The following is a 27,011-nucleotide window of genomic DNA, read 5'->3' as shown; positions in this document are numbered from 1 at the left end:
TGCAATACCCGTGGTACGCTCGGCTGAGCGCACCACTCTCTGTAGGGCCTTCTTGTCCTGTGCCGTGCTGTTTCCATACCAGGCAGTGATGTTTCCGGTCAAGATGCTCTCTACAGCTCCTGAGAGAAGGACTGGAGTATCTTCCCCGATACTCTGAACTTCCTTAACTGTCTCAGGTGGTAGAGGCGCTGTTTCGCCTTCTTTACTACTGTGTCTATGTGTGTTGACCATGTCAGATCCTCTGAGATGTGGACCCCCAGGTACTTAAAGCTGCTCACCCTGTCCACGGTAGCCCCGTTAATCATCAGTGGTGTGTGTGTCTCCTGCTGTCCTCTCCTATAATCCACGATCAGCTCCTTGGTTTTACCAATGTTCAGGAGCAGGCTGTTGTCCTGGCACCAGCGTTCCAGTACCTCAACCTCCTCCCGGTAGGCCTTCTCGTCGTTGACCGAGATCAGCCCCACCACCACTGTGTCATCTGCGAACTTCACTATGGAGTTGGAGCTGAACTTGGCCACACAGTCGTGTGTGTAGAGTGAGTACAGCAGGGGGCTCAGAACACAGCCCTGGGGGGACCCGATGCTCAGGGTGATGGTGTTGGAGGTCTGACCCCCCACCCTGACCGCCTGGGGTCTTTCACTCAGAAAGTCCAGTACCCAGGCGCTCAGGGCGGAGCTCAGACCCAGCTCGATCAGCTTGTCCACCAGTCTGGTGGGGACTATGGTGTTGAACGCTGAGCTGTAGTCAATGAACAACAGTCTCACATAGCCCCCCTTCTGACGGTCAAGGTGAGAGAGGGTGCTGTGCAGTACCTGGGAGACCGCGTTGTCAGTGGACCTGTTTGTCCTGTATGCAAATTGCATAGGGTCCATATCACTGGGGAGGGAGGCACAAATGTGGTCCTTGACCAGCCTCTCGAAACATTTCATGACCACAGAGGTGAGTGCCACCGGTCTGTAGTCATTTGGACATGTTGGGGAGGGTTTCTTCGGTACAGGGATGATGGTAGACATCTTGAAGCAGGCAGGGACCACTGACTCCGCCAGGGATTGATTAAATATGGCGGTGAACACCGGGGCCAGCTGGTTGGCACAGGACTTAAGTATGCGTCCTGTTATACCATCTGGGCCAGCAGCCTTCCTGGTGTTCACCTGCATAAATGCTCTTCTCACACTGTGTTCCGACAACGAGAGAGTGTCCCCGCCCCCCGCGGTTGCCCCCCCCCCCCTCCACAACAGCCGGCGCGCCAGTGACGTCACTAGCCGGAGAGCCAGCAGCGCCACTGTCTACACCAAACCGGGCGTAGAAGGAGTTGAGCTTGTCCGCGAGGGAGGCGTCGTCGCTCCCCATTGAGGGGGCGCTGACTTTGTAGTCAGTTATTGTCTTCAGTCCCTGCCATAATCCTCTTGTGTCGTTTTGTGCCATTTGTGTCTCCAGTTTGTCAGCATATGTCCTCTTAGCAAGTTTAACAGCCTTGCGTAGAGTATAGACTGAAGCCTTATACTCCTCCATGTTTCCTGACTCTGTACCAAGGTTGTAAGCGGTAGTGCGAGAGTTCAGAGCTGCTCTAATAGTACTGTCCACCCACGGTTTCTGGTTTGGGAAAACCTGCACCTTTTTTGTGAGGACGATACTATCAGCTATTGTTGTTATGTAGCTCACCACTGTGTCTGCGAGCTCGCTGACGTCACTGGCGCTGCCTTGGAACATGAAGTTGGGAGTGAAGGGAATTTAATGGGGAGGAAGAATCTGAAGATTGGGTCCAACATACCAGTAAAACTCACCAGTGCTGTAGATTAATTAATTAAAAATACATTTAAAACAAGCATTGTGATGTGGGACAGGAAAGGCTGATCTTATCCTAGTTAAGCCGGCAAGAGTATTCCAACGTAACAGGATTCCTGTGAGCTTCCCAGGAAAACCAAGGTGCTGGTGAATAAAGGAGTGGGCTGACTCTGTGTGTGTGTTGTGTTGTGTTTGTAGAGACTCGCCTGATAGTGGTTCTATTTTAGAGACTATGTGCAGCAGAGGCATTTCTTAGTTATCTGCTATTTCCAGCCACTAGGATGAGAGAACCCTGCATCCATTCTCATTGTGGTGCTCAAGCTGAACCGTCAGGGAGGGAGAGGGAGGGGGAGAGAGAGAGAGAGAGAGAGAGAGAGAGAGAGAGAGAGAGAGAGAGAGAGAGAGAGAGAGAGAGAGAGAGAGAGAGAGAGCACAGCCACCTACACTCAGTGAATGCAAAGGACAAGCAAAGTGATGTGCATGTGTTAATTCGGTAATTGTTTTGTTTCACAGCCGCAATTGCTGAAGTGCAAAATGCTGATAATTACATCTTATACAATACCACATGAGCGCACATACGAATGGACTAATGGCACTATTGCGAGTGTGCACACACACACACACACACACACACACACACACACACACACACACAGTAGCAAGTGAACAAACAAGGCGGAGCCCCGATTGTGCATTCCACCTAATACTCAAGGACATGTTTATCCTTCTCCCTCTCCTCCAAATTACAGGGTAGAGAGAAAGAGAGGGGGGGGGGCGAGGGATGGGCCATGAAGAGTGGGAGGAGGAGGAGTTCAGGTGTTCTGAAACAGCTGGTCTCCTAAATTAAAGAATAAATCGAAGGAGTGGGTGGATGGGAGTAAGAGAGAGACAGAGAGACACAGAGAGAGAGAGAGACAGAGAGAGAGAGAGAGAGAGAGAGAGAGAGAGAGAGAGAGAGAGAGAAAAGATGGGATGTATATAAAGAGATTAATATTTCCTGAGAGACGGGAGGAATAATTGATGGAGGGCTGGTGTGTATGATGATTGACGTTATAAAAAAATAATAGAAAATGATAGAATGACCTTGGATACATGTGGGATGGAGGGAATACACAAACTGGCACAGGGGACTGTATAGTCCTACTGTACACACACACAGTTGGTGATAGATTGGCAAACACAGCGGGCTCACTGTCCAGGGATCTACAGCACACATGGTATCATGCAAACATAGGATCAAATACAGAAACAATGCACGTACAAATGCTCTCTCTCTCTCTATCACACACACACACACACACACACAGTCAGAATACAGTTGAACAGAGCCCGTCAGCAAACAAAGCCTTCTGGATGGAGAGAAAACCACAACAGTGATCTCCATGATGTCCATTCACAGCTGTATTAAATGCAAAACACATTTTCCTCATTTAGCTGTGCTTGTAAATGGTTTTCTGACCGCTATTCACTGACTCAAGAATGAACAGAATCCATTAAACTAAGCTCTATTGAAAATGAAATGAAGACGGAGGTTTTAGATTATAGAAAGTAGAGTTGTCCTAGATTTTCCGGTGAATAGCAGCAATGGTTATTATTAGTCGGAAATTATATTTGGTAGGCCTACATTATGCCATAGCCTACTGTCAGACACAAATAAATAATAGTAATAAATAAATAAATAAATAAATAAATACTAGCCTACTGCTACCAGAATTCTGACAAGACGTCTGTTCTGTTGAAGGGATTTGATTTGGTAGCATGGGTGTAATGATGAATACGGCTAAAAAAGAACTGATATTTAGAGCAGGTTGTTAAAATATTAACATTGCACACACTTGTCAATTCCCTGCTCAAGACGTATCATTTAGGTTCTGCTGCCCTCTTCAGGATAAATGCGCAACTGCCAGATCCGTTCAACATCAGCACGGTGCGCTTTTGTCATTATGACAAAAAAACAGATGTAGGAAAATAACTAAAAACAAAGAAAATCTAAATTAAAAGCAAACACGGACTGAAATAGGGAGATTTGTGATCATGTTTTTAAACTGCCCATAGGTTAGTGGGGTATTGATTTTTAGCAAGAATTGAAGATCAGTCCAAGCTCAGTCTGGACCTTAAGCACGTCAGACAGGGTCTATAGTTCCACATGTCAGACAGGGTCTATAGTTCCACATGTCAGACAGGGTCTATAGTTCCACATGTCAGACAGGGTCTATAGTTCCACATGTCAGACAGGGTCTATAGTTCCACATGTCAGACAGGGTCTATAGTTCCACATGTCAGACAGGGTCTATAGTTCCACATGTCAGACAGGGTCTATAGTTCCACATGTCAGACAGGGTCTATAGTTCCACATGTCAGACAGGGTCTATAGTTCCACATGTCAGACGGGGTCTATAGTTCCAATCTAGCAACATTGTGAGTTGTGACATTCCCAGCAATGCCCTTGAAGATGACAGATACCAATGTATGTCTAAAAAAGGTTATGTTAACGTGGTATGTGGCTCTCAGTATGTCCTCTTGAAGTAAATAAATTAAGTACCTCACGTTTTTTATTGGGTACTCTGTTGCTCAAGTAAAAATACGTATGTTACTTTCCATGACTGAGTTGATATATATTCTAGCATTGCTCAAATGTATGAGCCAGAATTAAAACATAATTTGGGTGTAAGAGCTCACACCAGAGGGAGTTCCACAAATCATGTTCAACGCAGATTCGGCTCAAACAAGGGACTAAACACGTTTCGCAATTATGCCACAACAATGTGGAACGCCCTACCCACAGCCGTAAAATAATGTGAATCCCTACCCACCTTTAAAACCGCTCTCAAAGAGCACCTACGGGAGGCTGCAATTCGAAACTGGCCCCGGTAAATGTCCAACCCCCCCCCAATGTACAATTTCTTCCCCCTCAAATGTATATATTCTCTTTTAAAAACTGTCTGTAAAGAAACAGTACTGTATATTTGTATATCTTGTATGTCATAATTGTCATGGATGTAACAGTACTGTGTCGTGTATGTCATAAATGTTATGATGAATTGAAAATGGGGGACCCTGATGTAAACAAGACGCAAGTCTTTCTCTGTCTGCAATCCTTAACAATTGTGTGTATTGAGCTGTACTGTATTGTACCCATTCTGCAATCTGTTAATAACATTTTCAATCTATCGCACACAGTGTATGACTTCAACCTAAATCAGAGACCCATTTATTGTCAATGGAGGAGCCCCAGATTTTACACACCAGTGACATCACTAATGGGAAGGTTCTCAGATCCCCAGCTTTGCGCGAATAGTTTCGGCAGAACATGTTTATCGTTAAAATGGGTGGCATTGCCCTTTAAGTAGGCCAATGACTTCTAGCTCTGGAATTGCCTCATTTCTACAAGAAAACCGAGGGTTGACCGGTGACAGTAGTCATTTTATATCCCTTTAAGAAACCTAGCTATTTAGTGGTTATGCTTGTGGGGTTATATGTACCAACACACCGATTCAGCTCCAGATATATTCATTATGCACATTGAGGGGGCATGTTTTCCCATGTGGAACACTTCCGTCTATTCACTTATTAGACTACAGGCATATACCAACAGAGGCTCCATGGCCAGAACTTCGCAGGCGGTGGTTAATCTGCCATTCACTTTAAAGGCCTCTAGGTGGCACCATTACCCCGGTCGTTAAAAACATGACATCATCCCACACTGGAGAATGAACCGTCCACTTATCAGTCACTCATGGAAATGTAATCCTTTGTTCCATGAACACCGATTTGACAATGCTCGTTGGTAGAATCGTGATTAATATGAAATGACCCATCGATCCAAACGCTTGACCATGAGCCCAGGTGATGTAGGTGGATGTGTTAGCAGTACGAGACCAGATGATTGGTTTGTGTTGCTGTAGCAGGATCATGACACCCAATGATTGGTTGGTGTTGCTTGCTGGAGGTGATTGGTCGCTGGTGCTGTAGGATGATGGGTAGCAGCTAGGGGTGTAAGGATGCAACCTCAACGATTCATTTCGATTATTCAGGCAACGATTCAATGCATCATGAAATCTCTTCATTTGACCACGATTCGATACATTTTCTATCAGTTAATTCCCCCAAAAAAATTTGAATACACAAATGTGGCTGGGGGAACTGATTCACTCAGCATGAATGGACTATGTCATTAAAAACAAAAAACATTGGTATTTATTAATTTTGATCATTATCGATTCTAACATTCAAATCGATGCATTTCGATTAATCGATGCATTGTTACACCCCTAGTAGCAGCACACAAGGTTGTCGAGATGCTGTGGGTGGGATGTAGTTAGTTGAGAGCAGCCGCTTCCTAAAGTAACTTCACCATCTCAAGTTTCATAAATAAAATGTTTACCATCAGATGTTTTGAGGCTAGAGGAAAATACACATCCTAGGTGGTGGGCAGCCAGAACACCATTATGAACCATCACTTAGATTCCAAGACTCGTTTGCTGGAAAATGTTTCACTATGGTCAAACGGTGACCTATCAAAGAGCCATTAGGCTCAAAATGTCCTGTCCAGTAAACATGTTTTGGATCTGAAGAGTGCATGTAGAGGTTCTGGGAGAACATTTTTAAAAGGTTTCTCCAAACCACATTTACCACCCAGGTAGGTTTTGAGGATGTAAAACCAGAATGATTGAAAGAGTGGGATGTTTGCCAACGATAATCCTCTTACCAGATGAGACGGTGACACGAGTACAGCTAGAAATCTGCTAGACTATTGTTTTAATAAAAGAAGCCGTCTTCTCCATTAAATGGAGGTTCAATAATGTTCAGACCGTTATCAGGAGCAAAAGTAAATGAGGTCAAGGAGCCCTTACTCTCCTTTCATTCTAATAATCCCATTCCAATAAATTTGGTGAGGAGTTTAACAGGTTAAAGGAAATCCATTTCCAGCACAATTTCAGGCTGGTTTCTCTTGTGGGGACAGACGAGGTGAGAGAACTACATCCAGATATTGATCAGACAGACTATTTTCACCCACGTGAGCTTCACCTCCATCCCCACACCACCACCCAACGAGATTCAGAAGAAAAAAAAAGCCAGACAGATGTGAACTTTCTCCAAAAGACATTTTAATATTAAACAACTTTAATCTTGCTTGCAGTTGATACCTGTAGAGACAAAAAAAAGGGAGACATTTTTTAAATCAGAAGTAAGTAAGAGTTACTCAGACATAAGAGCGGGGAGGGCTCATGTGGAGAGCTACCATCTCCATGGAATCAGTGTGGTAACAGCTTGTTTTCAGCAGCGACTGCTGCCAGAAAACACCACGTGTTCTACTGACTGAACATGGCAGGAACCTCACTTATGGGCGGGGGGTTGCAGAATAAACCACATTTCTTAAAGCAATCAGAAACCACAACACACGAGGGGATTGCGAGGAGGAGCCAAGCGGACATGCTTCTTGCCAGCTTTGTGAGGCAGATACACTGGGCCGGGTTCAGGTTAGCTCATCTGCATCACACACAGCTCATTAGCATGGGTAAACAAGGAGAAAACTGCTGCCATACGGCCGGCTCGCCAAGCATGAAATTCCCTCCTCGCATTTACCCCCTTTACCCTTGGACTAGCTCAGTGGCCTTTTGGAGCGTGTGGCCGTTCAGAATAGGAACGTGCCGATTGCTTGGCTCCCGGTATTGCAGCTTGCGGCATTTCTGGGGGTGCGCCCGCTAAGAGTGTGTTGCCGTTCAGAGCAGGCCCATTGCTTGGTCCCCGGAAGCGCTGCTTGCAGAAGAACCGCTCATCCGACTTCACACTCAACACTGCACTCCAACAGACAGCAATATGCCACATGTGAACACAACTTATTAATTTGGTCTCTGAAGGAGAGCCAGCTTTTGTTCCACTAGGCACACGTGCCCAAGGAGAATTGCATGCTAAAGCGACACCAGGGCTGTGTGCTCCATAAAGACAGGGGTGCTGAATCAAAGCTGAGGGATGACATTTTAGTGATTAAACATTAGGGATGCCCCGATCGATCGGCCACCGATCGTTATCGGCCGATAATCAGTATAAATATGCGATCGGTGATAATGCTTTATTTTCGCAACATGATCCAATTCTTAGCGGAGATCTCACTCGCCGAGTTCTGTCTCAGACACACGGAGCTGCACACAGAGCTGCGGCGTCTGCTCCTCCTCCAGCCCCTCCCGCACCCGTGTAAACACGGGTCTAGTCTAGTCTAGTGGGACCTCCGTGAGCTAACGTTACAAAATGACCCAGTCAACTATTGACTTTTAGTTTAATACATGAGGCATTGTCTAACGGTATCTAGCCGGCTAGCTACTGATAGCTCCTGATATCAACAAATGCTGTGTATGATACCTCCATTAGCTCACTGTTCAAAACGAAATGTCCCATTAAACTAAATAGTTCACTGAGGCGTTGTCTTAACGTTATCTAGCCGGCTAGCAGTAGCTACAGATAGCTCCTGATATCAATGTCTTATAACATTGATTCGATGCGTATTCGAGCCCCGGCTTGCATCGCAGTCACGAACGGGGCTAGCTGAGGGAGTAGGGTATATCTGCAGAGCCGCAGATATACCTTGCTGAGGGCATGCTGAATGTGATTTGATCAAAGCAGAGTATACACACAGACAGTGGAGATAGCGAGCATTTTGACTTGTTGCGTGGTGGCGATGTCTCGCAGATAATACAACTACAAGTATAATTATATAATATATATATTTTATAAAGAAATATATAAAATAATTAATTTTTTTTTATCAAAAACGATCGATATCGGATCGGTATCGGCAGATATAGCTCAAGACGATCGGTGATCGGTATCGGTGGCAAAAAACGTGATCGGGGCATCCCTATTAACACTATGATCGCCGGGGACGAGTTAAGACGTCATTCCTAGCCATGCTCATTCTGCCGAAGACGCCGTAACTCGTCTTTGATGTCAATATTTCAAAAATCTGTGATCGAAATCATATTTCCCCTCCGGAGCCCTGAGACACACTGCAAAGCTCCACTCAACTCTCTAGCGGTTCAAGAGCGCCATCTGGTGGCCGATCGGCAGATCGCCAACCGGAAATGAGCCTTTGAACCGGAAGTGGTCATCCATATGTGGTCCGGGCACTCGCTATCATTAGAGAGACTCCGTCTCGACAGTGAACATCGATTGGTGCAAATAACAAAAAAAAAACAACATGATTTGGACGTATATACTATTATACAACCTGGAAATGGATCGGGCATTTCTCCATCCCATAATAGAAAAAATTCTGTTCCACGCTCATCTGCCAGCGGCGCGAGGAAGCCACGGTAAAATTCAGCGTTATATTCTAACGTGTTCCATATAAACTGCTATGATGAACATATGACCCACTCTGGATGAATCATCTAACGCTGCCCACGGAATTATAAACGATCCCCCGCCCATCATCAGATGATGCGTAGAAACTTCTAGAACCACGTCCAGTTGAAATGTTTTATCTCGCGCCGATTGCTATCAAACTGTATTTCATCATCAATATAATGCATTTGGAGCTATAAATCAAGTTCTGGAGAAAGCTGCAGAAAACGATAAAAACACACTTTAGACCATATTTAGTATGAATATGTGAATGAAAAAGTTTAACGTTGCTACACCCTGAACAATACATATATGACATTGAATGGGCCATAATAATGGCAATTTAGCAATAGAATTTAAAAAGTTATAGCCCTGCAAAGAAGGGGAACTTCTCCATAGACAAATAGAGCTGGCGAGGGATGGTAAATTATGAATTTAACCCATGGCGATCAAAGTGTTAAACATGCGTTGGATTGCGGCACTTCCTTCATTAGGCCTTCTAATAAACCGCAGTAAGGGTCACAGAGAACACAATACAAACAGAGGGAAAGGAGCTTTGATCCTGCAAAGCATTAGGTCTAGCCGAGGCCCCATCTGTGGTCCCAAGACCAGAATTCAGTACTTCAAAACAATGCAGCAGAGAAGAGCTGGTTTCTCACCTGGCCAGCAATTCTGTCCAGGTCCCTGGTTCCCTGGGAAGTTAGTCTGCGACCACTGGAAGAGGACGAGAGAACAAATAAAGTTAGTGTGTGCCCACTAGGAGAGGACCGGAGAACTAATTAGGCTAGTCCATGAACACAGAGGACAAGAGAGCAAATGGGGGACAGTGGCTCAGGAGGTAGAGCAGTCGTTTGGTAATCCGGAGCTTCCCGGTTCGATTCCTGCTCCTCCCGGGTATCATAGAAGTGTCCACGAGAAAGACAGTTAACCCTGAATTGCTCCCGGTGAGCAGGTTGGCACCTTGCATGGTGTTGCCTCCACTGTCTGTGTGAATGTGAGTGAATGGGTAAAATGTGAGGAACAAATTGTAAAGCGCTTTGGATAAAAGTGCTATATAAATGCACCATTTAGTCATAGAAGGACCAGAAAGCAAATGAGGTTAGTCTACGACCACTAGGACCAGAGAGCAAATGAGGTTAGTCTACGACCACTAGAAGGACAAGAAAGCAAATGAGGTTAGTCTACGACCACTAGGAGGACCAGAGAGCAAATGAGGTTAGTCTACGACCACTAGGACCAGAGAGCAAATGAGGTTAGTCTACGACCACTAGGAGGACCAGAGAGCAAATGAGGTTAGTCTACGACCACTAGGACCAGAGAGCAAATGAGGTTAGTCTACGACCACTAGGAGGACCAGAGAGCAAATGAGGTTAGTCTATGACCACTAGGAACAGGGAGCAAATGAGGTTAGTTAGAGCCATATGAAATCCACGTTGACTGAATCACGGAATTGAGCAATAAAAATGGAATAAACTAAAAAAAATATATATATATATATTTTCTTTTTTTTTTATGTTGTGGGACTTGTACAGCACTTTGTTCAACTTTGTCAGTGCTGTAAAGTTTAAATCTTAAACAAAACTGCTTTCATGAAATATTTTAAGCAGTCATTTGAGGCTTTATAAAAGCAGCACAATGAACACGAATCTGTCAGTGCCGAGTCCGACCTCATCTTAAATAACAAACAGCATTGCTTGTTGTAGTTAACAAAGAGAGGCAGAGTTGATTTCGCAAAATAAAAAAATGTATCATTTATATTTTTATTAATAATCAAATTTTATTTTCATATTCGAATCCCATGCCCATTGAACGAAGCTTCGAAGTATTTAAGACAGCCCTATTAAATGGACGGTTATATCTTATTAAATTGTGGAAATGTTTTCATTCCCACTTATTACACACTATTTCTGATGGTAAAATGAGCGTACAAAGCAAAATACAGAATTCTGAAATATAAAAACGGAATTTGGAAAAAAATTAAATGGAATTTGGAAAAAAATAAAACGGATGTCATATGGCTCTAGGTTAGTCTACGACCACTAGGACAGGACCAGAGAGCAAATGAGGTTAGTCTACGACAGTGGTGCCCAGGGACCGAAACTAAAGCCCACCGCCCGCCAGGGGCGCTCAGTTTTTACCTTTGGCGCTTGACACTTAGAGGGCTGCCTGCCGTGTGGCGTGTAGACGTGTAGTTCATAACGATACTCTTATTTTGATTGTGTGAGTACAGATTATAGCATCGTCTTTTTTTTCTCCGCCGCGAGATCGTTAAAAAACTACAAGTCCCACATTGCACTCAAGTCAACGGTCCAATCACAGTAGAGTGACGTTTCATGAGAAAGAAAGCAAATGACCAATCGGAAGCTCTCATTTGGCTTGTTTACTTCCTGAAACGCCACCATTGCGATATGCGGGCAGTCTGCTCTAGTCTATATCGGACCTCCATGAGCTACCGTTACTGTTTAAACAATGACTCAGTCAACTATTCACTTTTAGTTTAATACATGACGAGGCATTGTCTAACGGTATCTAGCTGGCTAGCTACTGATATCAACAAATGCTCCAGCAATAGTCAACTCGAGTGCATAATACCTCCGTTCCCTCGTTAGCTAGCTTAGCTAGCTCACGTTAGATCTATCTGTCCCAGTAAACTAAATTGTCTTAACGTTATCTACCGGGCTAGCAGTAGCTACAGATAGCTCCTGATATCAATGTCTTATAACATTGATTGAATGCGTATTCTAGCTGAGGGCATGTTGAATGTGATTTGACAAAAGAACCGTAACGTTATAAATAGGGTCCAGCTGCATCGCCGGAGAATCCTTGCATGCTGAATGTAGGGTCTAGCTGAATATAGGTCTAGCTGCAGGGCCGGAGAATCCTTGCTGGAGCTGGAGGCTACTCAAGTATACACACAGACAGTGGAGCTGTTTGCAGATAGCAAGCATTTTGACTTATTGCGTGGTGGCGATGTCTCGCAGATAATACAACTACAAGTATGATTATATAATATATATTTTATTTAAATTTTTATATAAAATATATATATATTTTTTTAATCAAAACAATTTTGGCAGGTAAGAAATATGCTTGGCGGGTAGACTCTTCCCATCTACCCGCCACTGGCCGGTGAGTCAAAAAGTTAATTTCGCTCCCTGGTGGTGCCCAACCAGTCGATTGCGATCGACAGGTAGATCGCGGGCTGATTTCAAGTAGATCTTGATTAATAAAATTCAAAAAAAAATCAACTCTTCCTCTCCTTGTTAACTACAACAAGCAATGCTGTGTTATTTAAGATGAGGTCGGACTTGGCACTGACAGATGTGTTCATTATGCTGCTTTTATAAAGCCTCAAATGACGGCTTACAATATACAATTTTGGCTGGTAGCTCTCGGGCTAGGTGGTAAATAAAAAAGTAGATCTTGGTTCAAAAAAGGTTGGGCACCCCTGGTCTACGACCACTAGGAGGACCAGAGAGCAAATGAGGTTAGTCTACAACCACTAGGACCAGAGAGCAAATGAGGTTAGTCTATGACCACTAGGACCAGAGAGCAAATGAGGTTAGTCTACAACCACTAGGACCAGAGAGCAAATGAGGTTAGTCTACGACCACTAGGAGGACCAGAGAGCAAATGAGGTTAGTCTACGACCACTAGGACCAGAGAGCAAATGAGGTTAGTCTACAACCACTAGGACCAGAGGACAATTATTTTTTGTATATCTCTTTCTCCGATTTTGTCTGTTTTCTTCCCGTCCCAATTTGGTCGTTGTGCCAATTCCCCCCCCCCCCCCCCCCCCCCCCCCCCTCCACCTGGTTGTTGTGCGCATGTTCTCATACTGGTCGGTACAAGGGAACCCTGAAGTATCCGCACGCTTCCTCTGACACGTGCAGCGACAGCCAGTGGCTCTCTTCTCACCTGGCAGCGAGGGCTCTCATTGGTGAAGTGTAACACGTGGGAGGTCACGCTGCCTTCCTCAAGTCCTGCCTCCACTGAGCAAGCGCCCAGACCTGACCTGTAGGCGTCGCTGTCCACAACGCCAGTTTCCCACTCACGGCTTCCCTCCCCGTAACCCAGCCAAACAAGTTAGTATAGCGATCAAGGCAATGCTGACTCCGGGAGTCGAGACAGCAGTCTCTTGCATTGGTGACGAGCGCAATCTCCGCTACGCCACCTGACCGCCCCCAGAGGGCAAATTATGATATAAATTCACTTTTATTGATCCCCATGGGGAAATTCATCCCCTGCATTTGATCCATCCTAGCTATTTAGGAGCAGTGGGCAGCCAGTGTGGTGCCCTGGGAGCAGCTCCAGTTGTAATACCAATACCTTGCTCAAGGGCAATGGCTGGAGTATATACCTAGCATGCATGTCTTGCATGGTGTGGGGGAAACCAGAGTATCTGGAGAAAACTCAAGGCTAACGTAGGGAGAACATGCAAAGTCCAGAGAAAAGCCCCCTGCTGGGGTTTGAACCCAGGACCTTTCTTGAGGCAACAGTGCTAACCACTGTGTCTACCTAAGGATTAAGTAATGGAAACAAGAGGACAGAGAGGAGCACATCAACCCACACACCATGCTCTAAATCCATATCTGAAATGAGCGAAGTATTCAATAATCCATCCACTGAAGTCCAATATGCCCCACTGATCACAAGAACATAGTCATTAGAAGCCCTTCTAGTCAATGCGCCAATCCAACACATATGGGGAAAGCCATTCACCATCATTAATTTCCAAATAATGAAGACCGATTTAAATCATGTAACCTCACTTGGCTAACATTCAATTGTTTTGCCAGCTATAATTATACATCCATATAGCGCTTTTCCAGGTGCTCAAAGACGCTTAGCTATAGAGTGGTGGTTTAAATATCGGGGCTGTGAATCACCAAGGACATCACAATTCAATTGCATTAGAATTATTATGACTAATTGTATTGTGAAACTATTCGATGAACCATTTTTTTTTTTTTTATACATCCATGCGTGAAACACTCATCTGTGTACAACGGGGATTACTCACATTTCTTATTCGATTTGACATGTCTGCATAGACCTACACTGGAGATGGGATGATTTTCCAATATACCATGGTTGACATTAAAGGCCCATGCACACCTTCAATCTCTTGCAGACGGGTGCGTAGGTGGAAATGTCAGGAGAGGAGCTTCTTTATCCAAACAAAACAAAGTATCAGTCCTTTGACCTTCGTCAGGTTTAACCTGCGGGACTCGTCTTTTCTCTCACTATATACACCATGTTAAAATATCCGACTGTTTAAAATGGTCATTTTGTCTATACAGATTTTATTACCACATTTAACGGTTAGTGTTGGAATAAATACGGTTTAGCATCAACAAATTATAGCAGGCAGTCTCCCTTAACCACGCAAGTGTTCGTTTTCCGAAAACTATGGCAAGAATGCAATGACATCTTGAGTTTTTCACCCTTCTAAAAAAGTACATGGTGTGTAAGTGCTGAGGGGGAATGAAATATGCAGAACATGCAGGAAAGAAAAGAGAGCGCTATAAATCTCATATCATCTTGGTGACTACCACCCACTACTTCATAGAGAATGCAATGTGGTTGAATGCATGTGGGGAATTCAGAACGGGGAAAATGTCACGTTTTTTTTCTCCAATAGTGTAATATTCTAAGGCATTCGGTTGAATAACTGCCACGGAAACGTCTGGGTTCGTAACTTTATTTAACAATACCGCCATAATACCGTAAACGGTGATCATTTTGGTCACTATAATTTTCCCAGTGAGGTTGCTGCAAGGTCTATTTGGAACTACGGTACAAAACATTACCATGTGACCTCAGTCTACTAGGTATTTTTCTATATATATATTCATGAATGTGTGTAGGGGTAACGGTGTGTGATGTAATGTAGAGATATTGCATCTCCCTGGAAGCGCCATGCTAGTTTTACTGTCGACACCAGTTCACCATGTAATATATCTTTAAGATCATCATTGTTACACTAAATAATTAATGAGTAAAATTGTATTTACTTCAGTTGCATTCCCCGCTATTGCATAAATGTTTGTAAATGCCATCAACACTACATCTAACTGCCAGAAGGTGGAAACTTGAACACAGTGCAAGGGAAATTAACACTTTCAAACCCAATAACAAATGGACCATGAAAGTAGACTGCTGAATTTTGCGCTTTGATGTAGAATCTCTAAAGACTGAATTATATTAATTACATGAATCACACATAAAATATGTATGTTTACCCCCCCCCCCCCCCCCCCCCCCCCCCCCCCAGATCAATAGTTTTACACCATGTTCCTATGTTTAGATTCAAGTGACAAACTTGACTGAGTTACTGTATAGTAACAATAGGGTGTGAATTCAAGCCATTATGATCCTATCAATGCGCCATTTCACTAAAAGTTTAACTAACACCAGACAACACCAAAATAAGAGCACACAGACCGGTCTCCCCAGGACATTCTGATCATACACGCCATAGAGGTACAGATGAGGACTTGGATGTACTTGTGGTATAGAACAGGGTTACCGGTATATCAGTCTTAAATCTCACAAAGCCGAGGGGAGGGACGGACGGACGGGGACAACCTACCCGTTGGGGTCCTTCTCCACCATCTTGAGCAGCTCGAGGGCCTGCAGCACCTTGCGGGCCACGTTCTTGGAGCCCACACTGAAGTGGGACGGGCACACTCCGTTCCTCTGGCGACCGCCATAGATCTTTGTCATGGAGCCCACGCCGGCACCACCACGCAGATACAGATGGCGCACTGTGGATGCTGGGGTGAAAGGAGAGAGGAGAGTTAATTCCGCCACGGGTGTCATAAGGTGCAGTGATGATGATCCGAGTTTGGTTTAACCCCTTAGGCCTGATCGGCCCGTTACCAGGCCTAAGTAATGTTGAGTTTCTTTTTCAAATGTAGCCAAGAGTAAATACCCTAACCCTAATGAAACAGCAGTCAATGTATATTTTCAGCACTACGTTTGTTATATTAAGTGTTATTAGCTAAATAAAAATATCTGCACATTGCATCGGAAACCGGATGATTTAGACAAGGAAATAATGCAGTTGTGGAATCGTTGTAGTACTAAGAAAGAGGAGATCCAGGGCTTTCGATAAGAGATATTTCTTAAAACTACACTACCCAGCTCACACCAGCCGCCGTCAAAGCAGCAGCCGGTTGACGTGAAAAAGGTGCCGAATGCGCTCATCACTTTTGGTCAATGTTAGCATAGTGTTATTCACCATCAACGATGATTCTCATTTGGTTCATTCCAATTTACTCAAGCATAGCAACATAGTAATACATTCCCTGAGGTCTATTTTTTGTTTAGTCAAAGTTTTAGTCAACTACAGGTCTGAGCATTTGTCTTTGTTTAGTCTTTTTTGTTTAGTCTCGCCACTCAGTTACAGCCTCATAAATTGAGGTGAGCTTTTTCTAAACAAGATAATGTTAGTGCTAGCTGGTTACTTATGTAAGCTATTTAATGTGTTCTATGTTATTATTGATGCTGACGTTATTAGGTGGAGTTGCATTATGTTGATATCAATTCTCCCATGATTTTATTTTACTAGTTTGAAAGTATAGGCGGACTATTCCTCGGTTACATTGGTGGCAGCGGTGGGATTGTTGCCTGCATTAGTGTCCAGTGTGAGAACGAAGTAAAGGTAATGAGAGAATGAATTAGAGATGATTTTGACAGCTAGCTAGTTGCTAATGCTAACAGTAACATAGCAGTAAGGCCTAGGTTACACTGGGCGTTTTTGTTTTCGTTTTGTTGCTAAATGAATAAGTTTGCTGTCCCTGTTGCCTCTTCTTTAAAGGCAGCCCAAGAGTGCTTCCGCTCTCCTTGCACCATGTATATCCCTCCTGTCTGGCTGTCTGTCTCGAGCCCGGGGAGCAGCACCGAGCAGCGGCCGAGGAGCAGCCTGCGCGCAGCACCGTGTATCTCTCCTGTCTGGGCTGTCTGTCTGTCTCGAGCAGCAGCCCGAGCAGCAGCCGTGCCCGCCATGCCCACCATGCCCCGCGCGCCTCATCTCTCCTGCCTCGAGCAGCACCGAGCATAACGCCATAACGTTATTTCGCGAGCCCAGCTGTCAGAAACTGTACATTGTAACGTTAACACAGCCCAGCTGTCAACTGTACATTGTAACGATATGTTATTTCGGGGGTTTTATTCAGTTATTTCACGCGACTGTACATTGTAACCTTAACACAGCGCACCCTAACTGCTTGTGTATTCTAGCAGTGTTTGAGGTTATTTTGTACAGTACCTTTATCTGCACTGAAACATACATTTCTACAGTACATGCAGTCGTTGAGGTAGATAACCGTGATTACCGGTATGTTTATTTATTTATCTATCTCTCTGTGAGCAAAACCTATTAATATTACATGTGTTGGCGGAATTGCGTCAATGTTTGTTATGAATAAAACGCCCGAAATAGCGCGAAATAACGTTATGATTGAATGCCCGAAATAACATAGCATTACAAAGTACAGTTGACAGCTGGGCTGTGTTAACGTTACAATGTACAGTCGCGCGAAATAATGTTATGAATGCCCGAAATAACATAACGTTACAAAGTACAGTTGACAACTGGGCTGTGTTAACGTTACAATGTACAGTCGCGCAAAATAACGTTATGAATGCCCGAAATAACATAATGTCACAAAGTACAGGTCCAGCTCTCACAGCTGAGTGTGGACGACAGCGGGGACGAGGGAGAGTAACTACCTCCCCGCGCATGCTCAGTGCTGAATTCGAGACGAGATCCGTTGCGGTCTGACCCAGCCTCGTTCTGACAAAACTAAAGTGCACAGGTTGCAAAACGAATGTCTAACTCGGCTGCCACGTGCATTGCGCTCTGGAAAGCGAAACTCACCTGAAAAACGAAACTAACAGCCTAGGTGTAACTCCAGCCTTAGTTTCAAACTAGTCTCCTCCTCGTCTTTCACTTTCAACAATACATTCTGCCAAGTCCAAGCCCACTGCATACAAGACCACAGAGACCCTGTTGCCCCGCCATTGTTCCATTAAACCCCAGGAAACGGAACTGCAGCTCTAATAACATGAATTATTCTAAGTTATAATTTTGTCTCGTCTTAAAATGGATTTCGGCAAGATTTTATTTTATAAACTACATTTTGTGTCGTTTGTAGTCAACGACATTTCATAAATTATTTAGTCATGCTAGTGTCACATGATGTACATTAACGTGACGTCTCGTTGTCGTCAGGGTGAAAAGCTTTGTTGACAACCATATCATATTGTAGTGTTGACTAAATTAACACTGGTTGCAGTTCCCTGCTCAGCTGGCTGCCTGTAATCCATGTACTACTGGCTCAGTTCTGGATACAGTCACCGTTATACAGAACAGATGAGTCTACTGTACTTTTTTATTTTGATCAGGGTGCAACCGTTTTGAAACTAATTCAAATCTAATAGTTGCTGCATGCTAAAAATAGGGAAGAGAAACTAACTGCGCTGTCAATATGTCAATAACGTTAAGTGTTGTGGTTTATTATCCCGAATAATAAGAGATATAAAAAAAATTCATACAGAAGTACGACACTTGAAACCCCATAGAGCCTTTTGGGAAGTGTCGTTCTGAAAAATTCCAACACTGATGGACAGCTAGCAAAATAGACCACTACACTTCCGCGTTACATTGAAATCAGGGAGGAGATTGCGGGGGGGTCAAATGAATGAATGTGGACGAGAGCCGTGATGTAAGTGGTTGCCGATACGGCTGTGGGGGTGCTAGACATGATCGAATAGACGTTTATGCGCCTCGCTCTCCTGAACACGGCGTGACCCATAACTAATCGATCAGAACTAAATCGGCAGAGAAAAAGCCCATTTTAAAGCACCTATTCCGCATGGACATGCGCAGAGTGCCCATGGAGTCTGGACGACGCGAGATGACGCTCGAATGAATGTGGACTGTTCTATCAGAGGGGGGAGCTTCGATGGTCATGTAAGTGGCTACAGACCGCTGCACTTAAATATAAACATTAGTCTACCTGGAGACTCAATGAGGTAATTGTAGATGTCGCCATAAGACGCGTCTGGCCATTTAGTGGGATCATTTTTTCATTATCCTGTTCAGCTGAAAGGACACTGGCCATCGAAGCTCCCCCCTCTGATAGAACAGTCCACATTAATTCGAGCGTCATCTCGCGTCGTCCAGACTCCATGGGCACTCTGCGCATGACCATGCGGAATAGGTGCTTTAAAATGGGGTTTTTCTCTGCCGATTTAGTTCTGATCGATTAGTTATGGGTCACGCCGTGTTCAGGAGAGCGAGGCGCATACACGTCTATTCGATCATGTCTCTAGCACCCCCACAGCCGTATCGGCAACCACTTACATCACGGCTCTCGTCCACATTCATTCATTTGACCCCCCCGCAATCTCCTCCCTGATTTCAGAATCCCGGAAGTGTTACGGTGGTCTATGCAGCTACAAAATGGCTGCAAAAAAACTACAATTCCCATGGTTAAAAATTTCCAAAATGGTCACCTCTCGCAAAATAAAATGACCAAATCGAAAAGTACAAATCTAATAACACTTTAACTAGGAATGCACCAAATGGGAAATTCTTGGCCGAAACCGATACAGAAAATAGGAAACAGTTGGCCGAAAACCGAAAGGCCGAAATCATAGAATAGATTTTTTTTTTACCAATGTTGTGGAACATTATGATTATGGAAAAATATGATTATGGCAAAACTTAACTTAAATAATAAATAATCACTATTATGGGTCCATAAAACATTTATTCAGCACTTCTGAATGCATACAGTACATTAATTCCAAGTCAAGTGCATTTTCTTTTCTCTGTAGGATAACTACAACGTGCATTCAGAACAAAGCCAATGTGCTTTAAAACTGCATAAAGATCTGCACACATGAGGGAGAATAGCTTATAGCAGACTTAATGATGTTACTGTAGTGGCTACAGTAAGCATTTTATATAAAAGTACCCCCTCCAGGGTGCTCCAGTAGCACACCATGTACCGCGCGGAATACTGTGCTGCGTCACGGATCTGGTGGACGAGTTCGATTCCCGGACTCGCCGCCATTTGCCGAATGTCTTCCCCTGCTCTCTCTCCCGTTTCACCCTACAACTGTCGGTCATGCTTGAACAGAAAAGCAATAAACGCTAAAAAATGAAGTTAAAAAAAAAAAAAAAACGTACCCCCTCCAATGTACAGTAAATTACCTAGTATGGTTGTCAATATTCCAATGTACAGCTTTGCTTGTACAGTGTCCCCCCCCCCTCCAATGTACAGTTTCTACATCAAGTGTATATACTCCCTTTTCAGGACTTTTTGTATCACAAACAGTACTGTATTTGCAAATCTGGTATGTCATAAATGTAGCAGTACTGTCTATCTGTATGTCATATGTCCTGATGAATTGAAAATGGGGGACCCTGATGTAAACAAGACGCAAGTCTCTCTGGTCTGCATCGCCTCAACAATTGTGTGTATTGACCTGTACTGTACCCATTCTGCAATCTGTTAATAAAGTTTTCAATCAGAGAGAGAGCGAGAAGACATGTGTGGCTGCCGCCATGGCGGACATCTGTGCTCTACTGAGCGCACCTTCCTAGTCCCCAGATGAATGTGCTCTCTTGACTTTGGCAAAGTAGACGCGCGACGTGTATGCTCGAGAATGATAATAATAATGCTCTTCAGATTATATTATCAACGACAGACAGCGTCAATGTGAGAAACGCAATCCCCCCCACCTCTCGCTCTGAAGAATATGCATATTAGATCACTCAGTGATTAACCATGACAGGCATATAGTAAATAAGGATATAAAGCATGTTAAAGACGCATTTATTGGACGCGTTGCGTGCAGAGTTTACATAGAAACAGCGCGACTCCCGACATCATCACAACAACACGCGTTAGGTTACAGGTTGTTTCTGTTTCGGTGATATATTTTCGGTGAAAAAACGTTTTCGGATTTTTTGCCATTTTCGGCCGAAAACCTTCGGTGGCCGAAATTTCGGTGCATCCCTAACTTTAACCTATTGCTAAACTAACGTATTGATGATAATATACATTATAAATGCTGTTGACATGGTTATGATGTTTATACTTGAATACGTTTGAGAAAAAAAAAACGATACTTTTGTCAAACAGTCTGGAGTGATTGATTTATGACATGATGTCATTTGCGGTCCGGAAGAGGTTAAATGAGAAAATATATATTAAAAAAAGTTAAGCAGGCCATCACAGCATTAACAGTCAAGCAATGAACAATGAGGAACTGAATTAAGTATGTCTGCCCGTAATAAGAATGTATCAAAATGTCCAACCTATCCCACAATGTAAAGCATCTTTTGCCATTAGCAAGTATTAGCACTAAGTCCAACATCTGCTACCAAACATTAGAGCTGCTACATCAGCCATCAAATGTTACAGCTAACACTAGTTGCGTTAATCAAAGATGGTCTTTGAACAGTGGCTAGTTAGCTGCAATATTTGGTAGCAAATGTGAGCTCCAAAGTTTTGGAAGCTAATGTTAGCACTAAAAGCAAAAGAGGATGCGTTTGCTGTGCACTGAGTGGTAGATTAGGAGCACTGGGTGACCTCATTAAATGGGGCACCATACTTACTTCAGTGCCCCAAGCACAGTCCGCTCTCCCTGCATGCAGCAGACAATGGCATTCTTAGCGAAGGCCAGTGGGAAAAGCTGATTCAGTCAATTATGGACCAAATCCCAGTTAATGTAGCCGAGGCACAGAAAAGCCCCCCCCCCCCCCCCCCCCCAATACCAACAGCAGTGGAAACAAGAGATGGTGGGATGATGTCACAATTTACCAGCTCTGGTGTAGAACCAGTTCTCATCATTAGGGGCCAACTCCTTGTGTTTAGCCAGCTTGACCAGGTCCACCCAGTCTGGCACCTTCAGCTTTCCTGACCTGGTGACAGAAGAAATGTATCATAACAGGAGGCCATGTGGAATATGCTTTTTTTTTTATAATCTTTTACTAGTGTGACGTCACACCCCTTGGAGGAAATTAATTAAGTCAACTTACTTTTTCAGGAAGGCCGCCAGGGCACGAACAAACTCCTGTTGGTTCACGTCTTTCACTGTGACGCCTGGCATCTGGACACATGCAACAGAATGTTACATTTTAAATAGGGATTAACATAAGTATTTGACCTCTAGACTAACGTACAAGTGTGAATGAATGAATGAAAACTTTATTTAATAGATTGCAGAATGGGTACAATACAGTACGGCTCAATACACACAATTGTTAAGGGGATGCAGACCTGAGAAAGACGTTTGTCTCGTTTACATCAGGGTCCCCCATTTTCAATTCATATAGACATTTATGACATACACAACATACATGACATTTATGGCATAGGGACATATAGGTATTTAGTACAGATACATTTGTGACAAACGGTATTCAAATATACAGTAGTTACCCCTAGATCCTGACAGAGTATATACATATGATGGGGAGGGGACTGTACATTAGGAGGGGGTGGGTGGGTGGGAGAGAAATATACATACGGCGGGGAGGGAATATATACATGCGGTGGGGAGGAGACTGTCTATTAGGAGGTGGTGGGGGTTTTGGGCATTTACGGTGGCCAGTTTCGAATTGCAGCCTCCCGTAGGTGCTCTTCAAGAGCGGTTTTGAATGTGGGTAGGGATTCACATTCCTTTACAGCTTTGGGTAGGGCGTTCCACATTGATGTGGCATAATTTGCGAAACGTGTTTAGTCCCTTGTTTGAGCCGAATCTGGGTTTAACATGATTTGTTGAGCTTCCTCTGGTGTAGTGGTTGTGGTATTCACTGACCTTTGGGAAGTATTTTGACATGTACATGGGTACCTTAGTCGTATAGTGTATCTTGTAGACCAGGCCCATTGCAAGTTGCTGTACTGTCGTCTACTCTAAGCCATCCTAGGTTGTCAAAGTGGGCAGGGGTGTGGGGGGTTCTGGGGGTAAGGTCAAGTAGTAGTCTGACCAGTGTCTTCCCAATACAAGTATATTCGATTTAGTTACACAGGATATTGGCAGCAGGTCACAGCATAATTTAAGCTGCAGTTGCCATATCCGACATTGAAAATGGGGGACCCTGATGTAAACAAGACGAAAGTCTTTTTCTGGTCTGCATCCCCTTAACAATTGTGTGTATTGAGCTGTACTGTATTGTACCCATTCTGCAATATGTTAATACAGTTTTCAATCAATGACATGGTGTGAGCGACACATTGGAATATTCCCCATTGATAAAGCCAGGGCAGGGACTAACGTTGTTAGCTAAACATGGGCTAAATAAGATAACTGCGAGGGTACACTTGCAATATCTCCTATTAGGTTGCGTAGCCACTTGGTAGTTATTCCTCCCGGCCACCCGGCAAGATATGCGACAGTAATGTTACACAGCTAGTGTCAGACTGGGGCTTACGTTAGCATACGCTAACATGATAGCCTAGCTTTTAGACTAGCGCGGTTAATACTATGCACATAAACAATCTGAGGCTAAATAAAACCGCCTATGATGGCCACAACAATGCGCAGATTTTAATAAAATAGTGACAGTATTCCTAATTGTACACTATTCTACATAAGAGCAGCTAGCTAGCAGGCCTCAACGCGGTAGCATGGGGGCAGCCATCACTGAAATGATCGTAGTGCGCGTGCAACATGTAAGATCTAACAATTTTTTATAGAAATACAAGCACGTACACTCGTATGAACCAACTACACATGACATTAGATATATAGTAGTCAACCCGGTTACGTTTCGAGAGGGAATAGTAATGGACTTGGCCACATTTTATTAAAATAACTGCGGAGAGAGACAGACATTTACCTTGCTTGTGGACAGCGAAGGGAAGAGGGTGGAACGGGGTTTCCAACCCGTGTTAAAACGGGCGAATCTCGTGCGATTACGCGAGACTTCCGCGTTGCCCCCTCCCTCTCAGCACCACTCATTGATTGATTGATTGAAAATGTTATTAACAGATTGCAGAATGGGTACAATACAGTACAGCTCAATACACACAATTGTTAAGGGGATGCAGACCAGAGAAAGACGTTCGTCTTGTTTACATCAGGGTCCCCCATTTTCAATTAATCAAAACATATGACATACAGATAGACAGTACTGCTACATCTATACATTTATGACATACCACTACAAATACAGTACTGTTTGTGATACAAAAAGAGTTAAAAAAAAAAAAGAGAGTATATACATTTGACGAAGAAACTGTACATTGGAGGAGGTTGGGGGGGGGGGGGGTAGGGGGGGTCGACTGTACATTGGAGGTGGGTGGGTGGGGTGGGTGGGGAGCTGGGTAGGCGGGGTGGGGGTAACTGTACATTGGATTATCGACGAAACCTTACTTGGTCCAAGAAGAGGGTCTTGGGTATTACTGGGTTAGGACATTTACTGTACATTGGAGGGGGTTGGGTTAGGACATGTACAGGGGCCAGTTTCGAATTGCAGTTTAGCTGGTCGTTCATACTAATACACATTGGCCGTATTAGGGGGTGGGAAACTGATGGGTGGGGATCGGGCGTTGTGGACAGCGACTCCTACAGGTCGGTTGGTGCGCCTGCGCAGTAGAATCAGGAAGTGTCGGGGGCAGCGTGAGCCTCCCACGCGTTACTCCTCGCCACTGAGGGATCGAGCTGCGCAGGTGAAAAGATGCGACTGCTGTTACCTCAAGTACCGGAGGGGACTTGTGCTATGTATGTCTGACTTAGTCCACATTGCAGCCGGCTTGTGGGAGGCAAGAAACAGCATTCGTGACAGGGGAGGGTTGAATTGGATGATACGAAATTGGGATGGGAGAAAATATAGAAAATGGGAGAAAAAGTTGATAAAAAAAAAGGAATGGGGGACTCGGCGGCTGGTGCTTTGCCAAACAGCTGTATTGATTGCAATGCCTCGCTTGAATGAAGAACGTTCACCTGGATAACGCCAACATTCGCTTTGTGAGGATTATTCGTCTGCGTTTCAGACCAAAATGGAGCAAATCATTACGTAAGTCGAACACTGTGAATGTATACTAATGGGCAAACAGATTGAAACTTTGAATATTTCTCGTATGGTGAATGTAATGTGAGCCGCCGCGCTCGACTGGGGCTATTGAGGTAACAGAGGGGCTTGTCTCGCTTCGCCAGTTTCTGACAAAAATGCATCAAATTGAAAGATCGGTATCGGCAGATACTCAAAATCACATGATCGGGATCGGATCATGAGCAAAAAAATGCGATCGGAACATCCCTAATGATAATGATTGCTAACGGTGTGGGTATTGAGATCGACTGCAGCCGGACTGAGCTAAGCTAAGCTAGCTAACAAACTTTGGACTTATGTTGTGCCGAGCTAAGTTAAGTAATAAACTCATGATAATGACAATTGTATGACATTGGGCTAGCCAGCACCAACATTTAAAAAAAATTGTATTAGAGTATTGGGTACTGTACTGTTAGCTCATGGTTAGCGTAATGTTTATGTAGTGTTGATGATATGCAGGCTGCAAGGGCTGGCGTGATCTGATTTCATGTGTACTAAAAACGCCAAACTCACTTTATTCACTTTATTCATTTTATGGCCATCACTATTCTTGTTGTATTGGGAATGATGGGGCTGAACTGTTGGTTCTGTATTACTCTGCTGTGTTTGGCTGGGCTTAACTCCCCATTAACCTTATGTTTTTGGATACACAGGCTGCGAGGGCTGGCGTACATCGGGTGGGTAGGGATGGGGGACCGCTGGGTGGATGGGACACTGTGTCTTTGCCAGGCAGCAGGTCGATGGCATTTCACTATCGGATCGCAATACATAACAAATTACTGAATAATTATGTTATGTTCATGGTGTATAGATATGGAGCACTTTTGTGCTCTGTATGTATATATATTTGTGTGTCCTTGTACACCCGGGGGCCTTGTCCACTATCTATTAGTGGACATGTGCTGTTAGCTCATGGGGGGGTCATCCCATGTTCCCCGGGTCCTATGTTCGCCGGGTTCTATGTTCCCCGCTTAAAAAAAAAAAAAAAAGGGTCCTATGTTCCCCGCTCCCGAAATAAAGGTTCTATGTTTCCCGGTCCCACCCGATCCCAAACAAAAAAAGGGTCATATGTTCCCTGCTGAAATAAAGGCTCTATGTTCCCCGGTCCAGACCGCTGCCGGCGGTGCAACAGATTCAAGTTCATCAGGAAATGTACGTCAGTCACTTGAGTATTTAAAGTGTTATTGACGTGTTCTTGTTATTAATTATATCTTCTATTTCATCATGCACCTGAACATGCACATGCATCCTCTGATGTTGTGGATAGTTGAGGATATATGCGAGTTACGTGAATATAGCTTGCCCGGGACACAAACCTTCAATACGCATTAACAGCTCCGTCTTTTAATACACACTTATATCGTACAGTAACATCAAATAAGATATTGAAAGATAAAGGATGAAGTTACAAAGGGAAAAGGGCAAAAGCAATTACTCTTTGACAATGCTACAGCGCACAATAAAAAGAAAAGATCCAGGCGGAATTAAATATGCCATAGGAGTAGAAGGGTTTTAAACTGACGTCAAATCGCAGCAAAACAAGCTGAATCCGCGTCAAGAAGACGCATGACATTGGATATATACTAATTACAACAAGACATTAATTGATTGCATTGTTACTGTTCACATGTGTGGTGCCATCGTTGCCCGTCACAGTCATATTTAAGTAAGGATAGTTTGAATGACACTTCAGCACCAAGGCGCTGTCCACCGAAGCTATTATATCTTCAAAGCGCTACTGCCTATGGATAAAACAAGGTATAATAAGGATGTTTTAGGTGGTGGTAATTTCTCTGTTAGGACA

The 27,011-nt window shown here is 44.0% G+C and overlaps 1 protein-coding gene across 1 annotated transcript; it reads right to left on the bottom strand.

Moving 5' to 3' along the window:
- Window positions 1-6,871: 6,871 nt before the first annotated feature.
- Window positions 6,872-24,031, bottom strand: rps19 (ribosomal protein S19). The gene is made up of 6 exons (XM_084335689.1): window positions 23,993-24,031; window positions 22,190-22,260; window positions 21,972-22,072; window positions 15,722-15,905; window positions 9,786-9,840; window positions 6,872-6,932 (listed from the first exon to the last, which is right to left on the bottom strand). The coding sequence occupies exons 2-6, from the start codon at window positions 22,258-22,260 to the stop codon at window positions 6,900-6,902; spliced, it is 444 nt and encodes a 147-aa protein (XP_084191815.1). The 5' UTR covers window positions 23,993-24,031; the 3' UTR covers window positions 6,872-6,899.
- Window positions 24,032-27,011: the final 2,980 nt, after the last annotated feature.

The sequence above is a fragment of the Notolepis coatsorum genome, assembly GCF_963971535.1.
Source record: "Notolepis coatsorum genome assembly, chromosome: 19".
In the NCBI taxonomy this organism is placed as follows: Eukaryota; Metazoa; Chordata; class Actinopteri; order Aulopiformes; family Paralepididae; genus Notolepis; species Notolepis coatsorum.
This window is presented reverse-complemented; position numbering and strand designations above follow the sequence as displayed.

Excerpts from the sequence above, each read along its gene's own strand:
- rps19 (XM_084335689.1), bottom strand. The coding sequence starts at position 22,260 with ATGCCAGGCGTCACAGTGAAAGACGTGAACCAACAGGAGTTTGTTCGT. Across the intron at positions 15,906-21,971 it reads CTGGTTCTACACCAGAGCTG|CATCCACAGTGCGCCATCTG; the intron begins GTAAATTGTGAC and ends CTTTCACCCCAG. Across the intron at positions 9,841-15,721 it reads GTGGAGAAGGACCCCAACGG|TGGTCGCAGACTAACTTCCC; the intron begins GTAGGTTGTCCC and ends GTCCTCTTCCAG.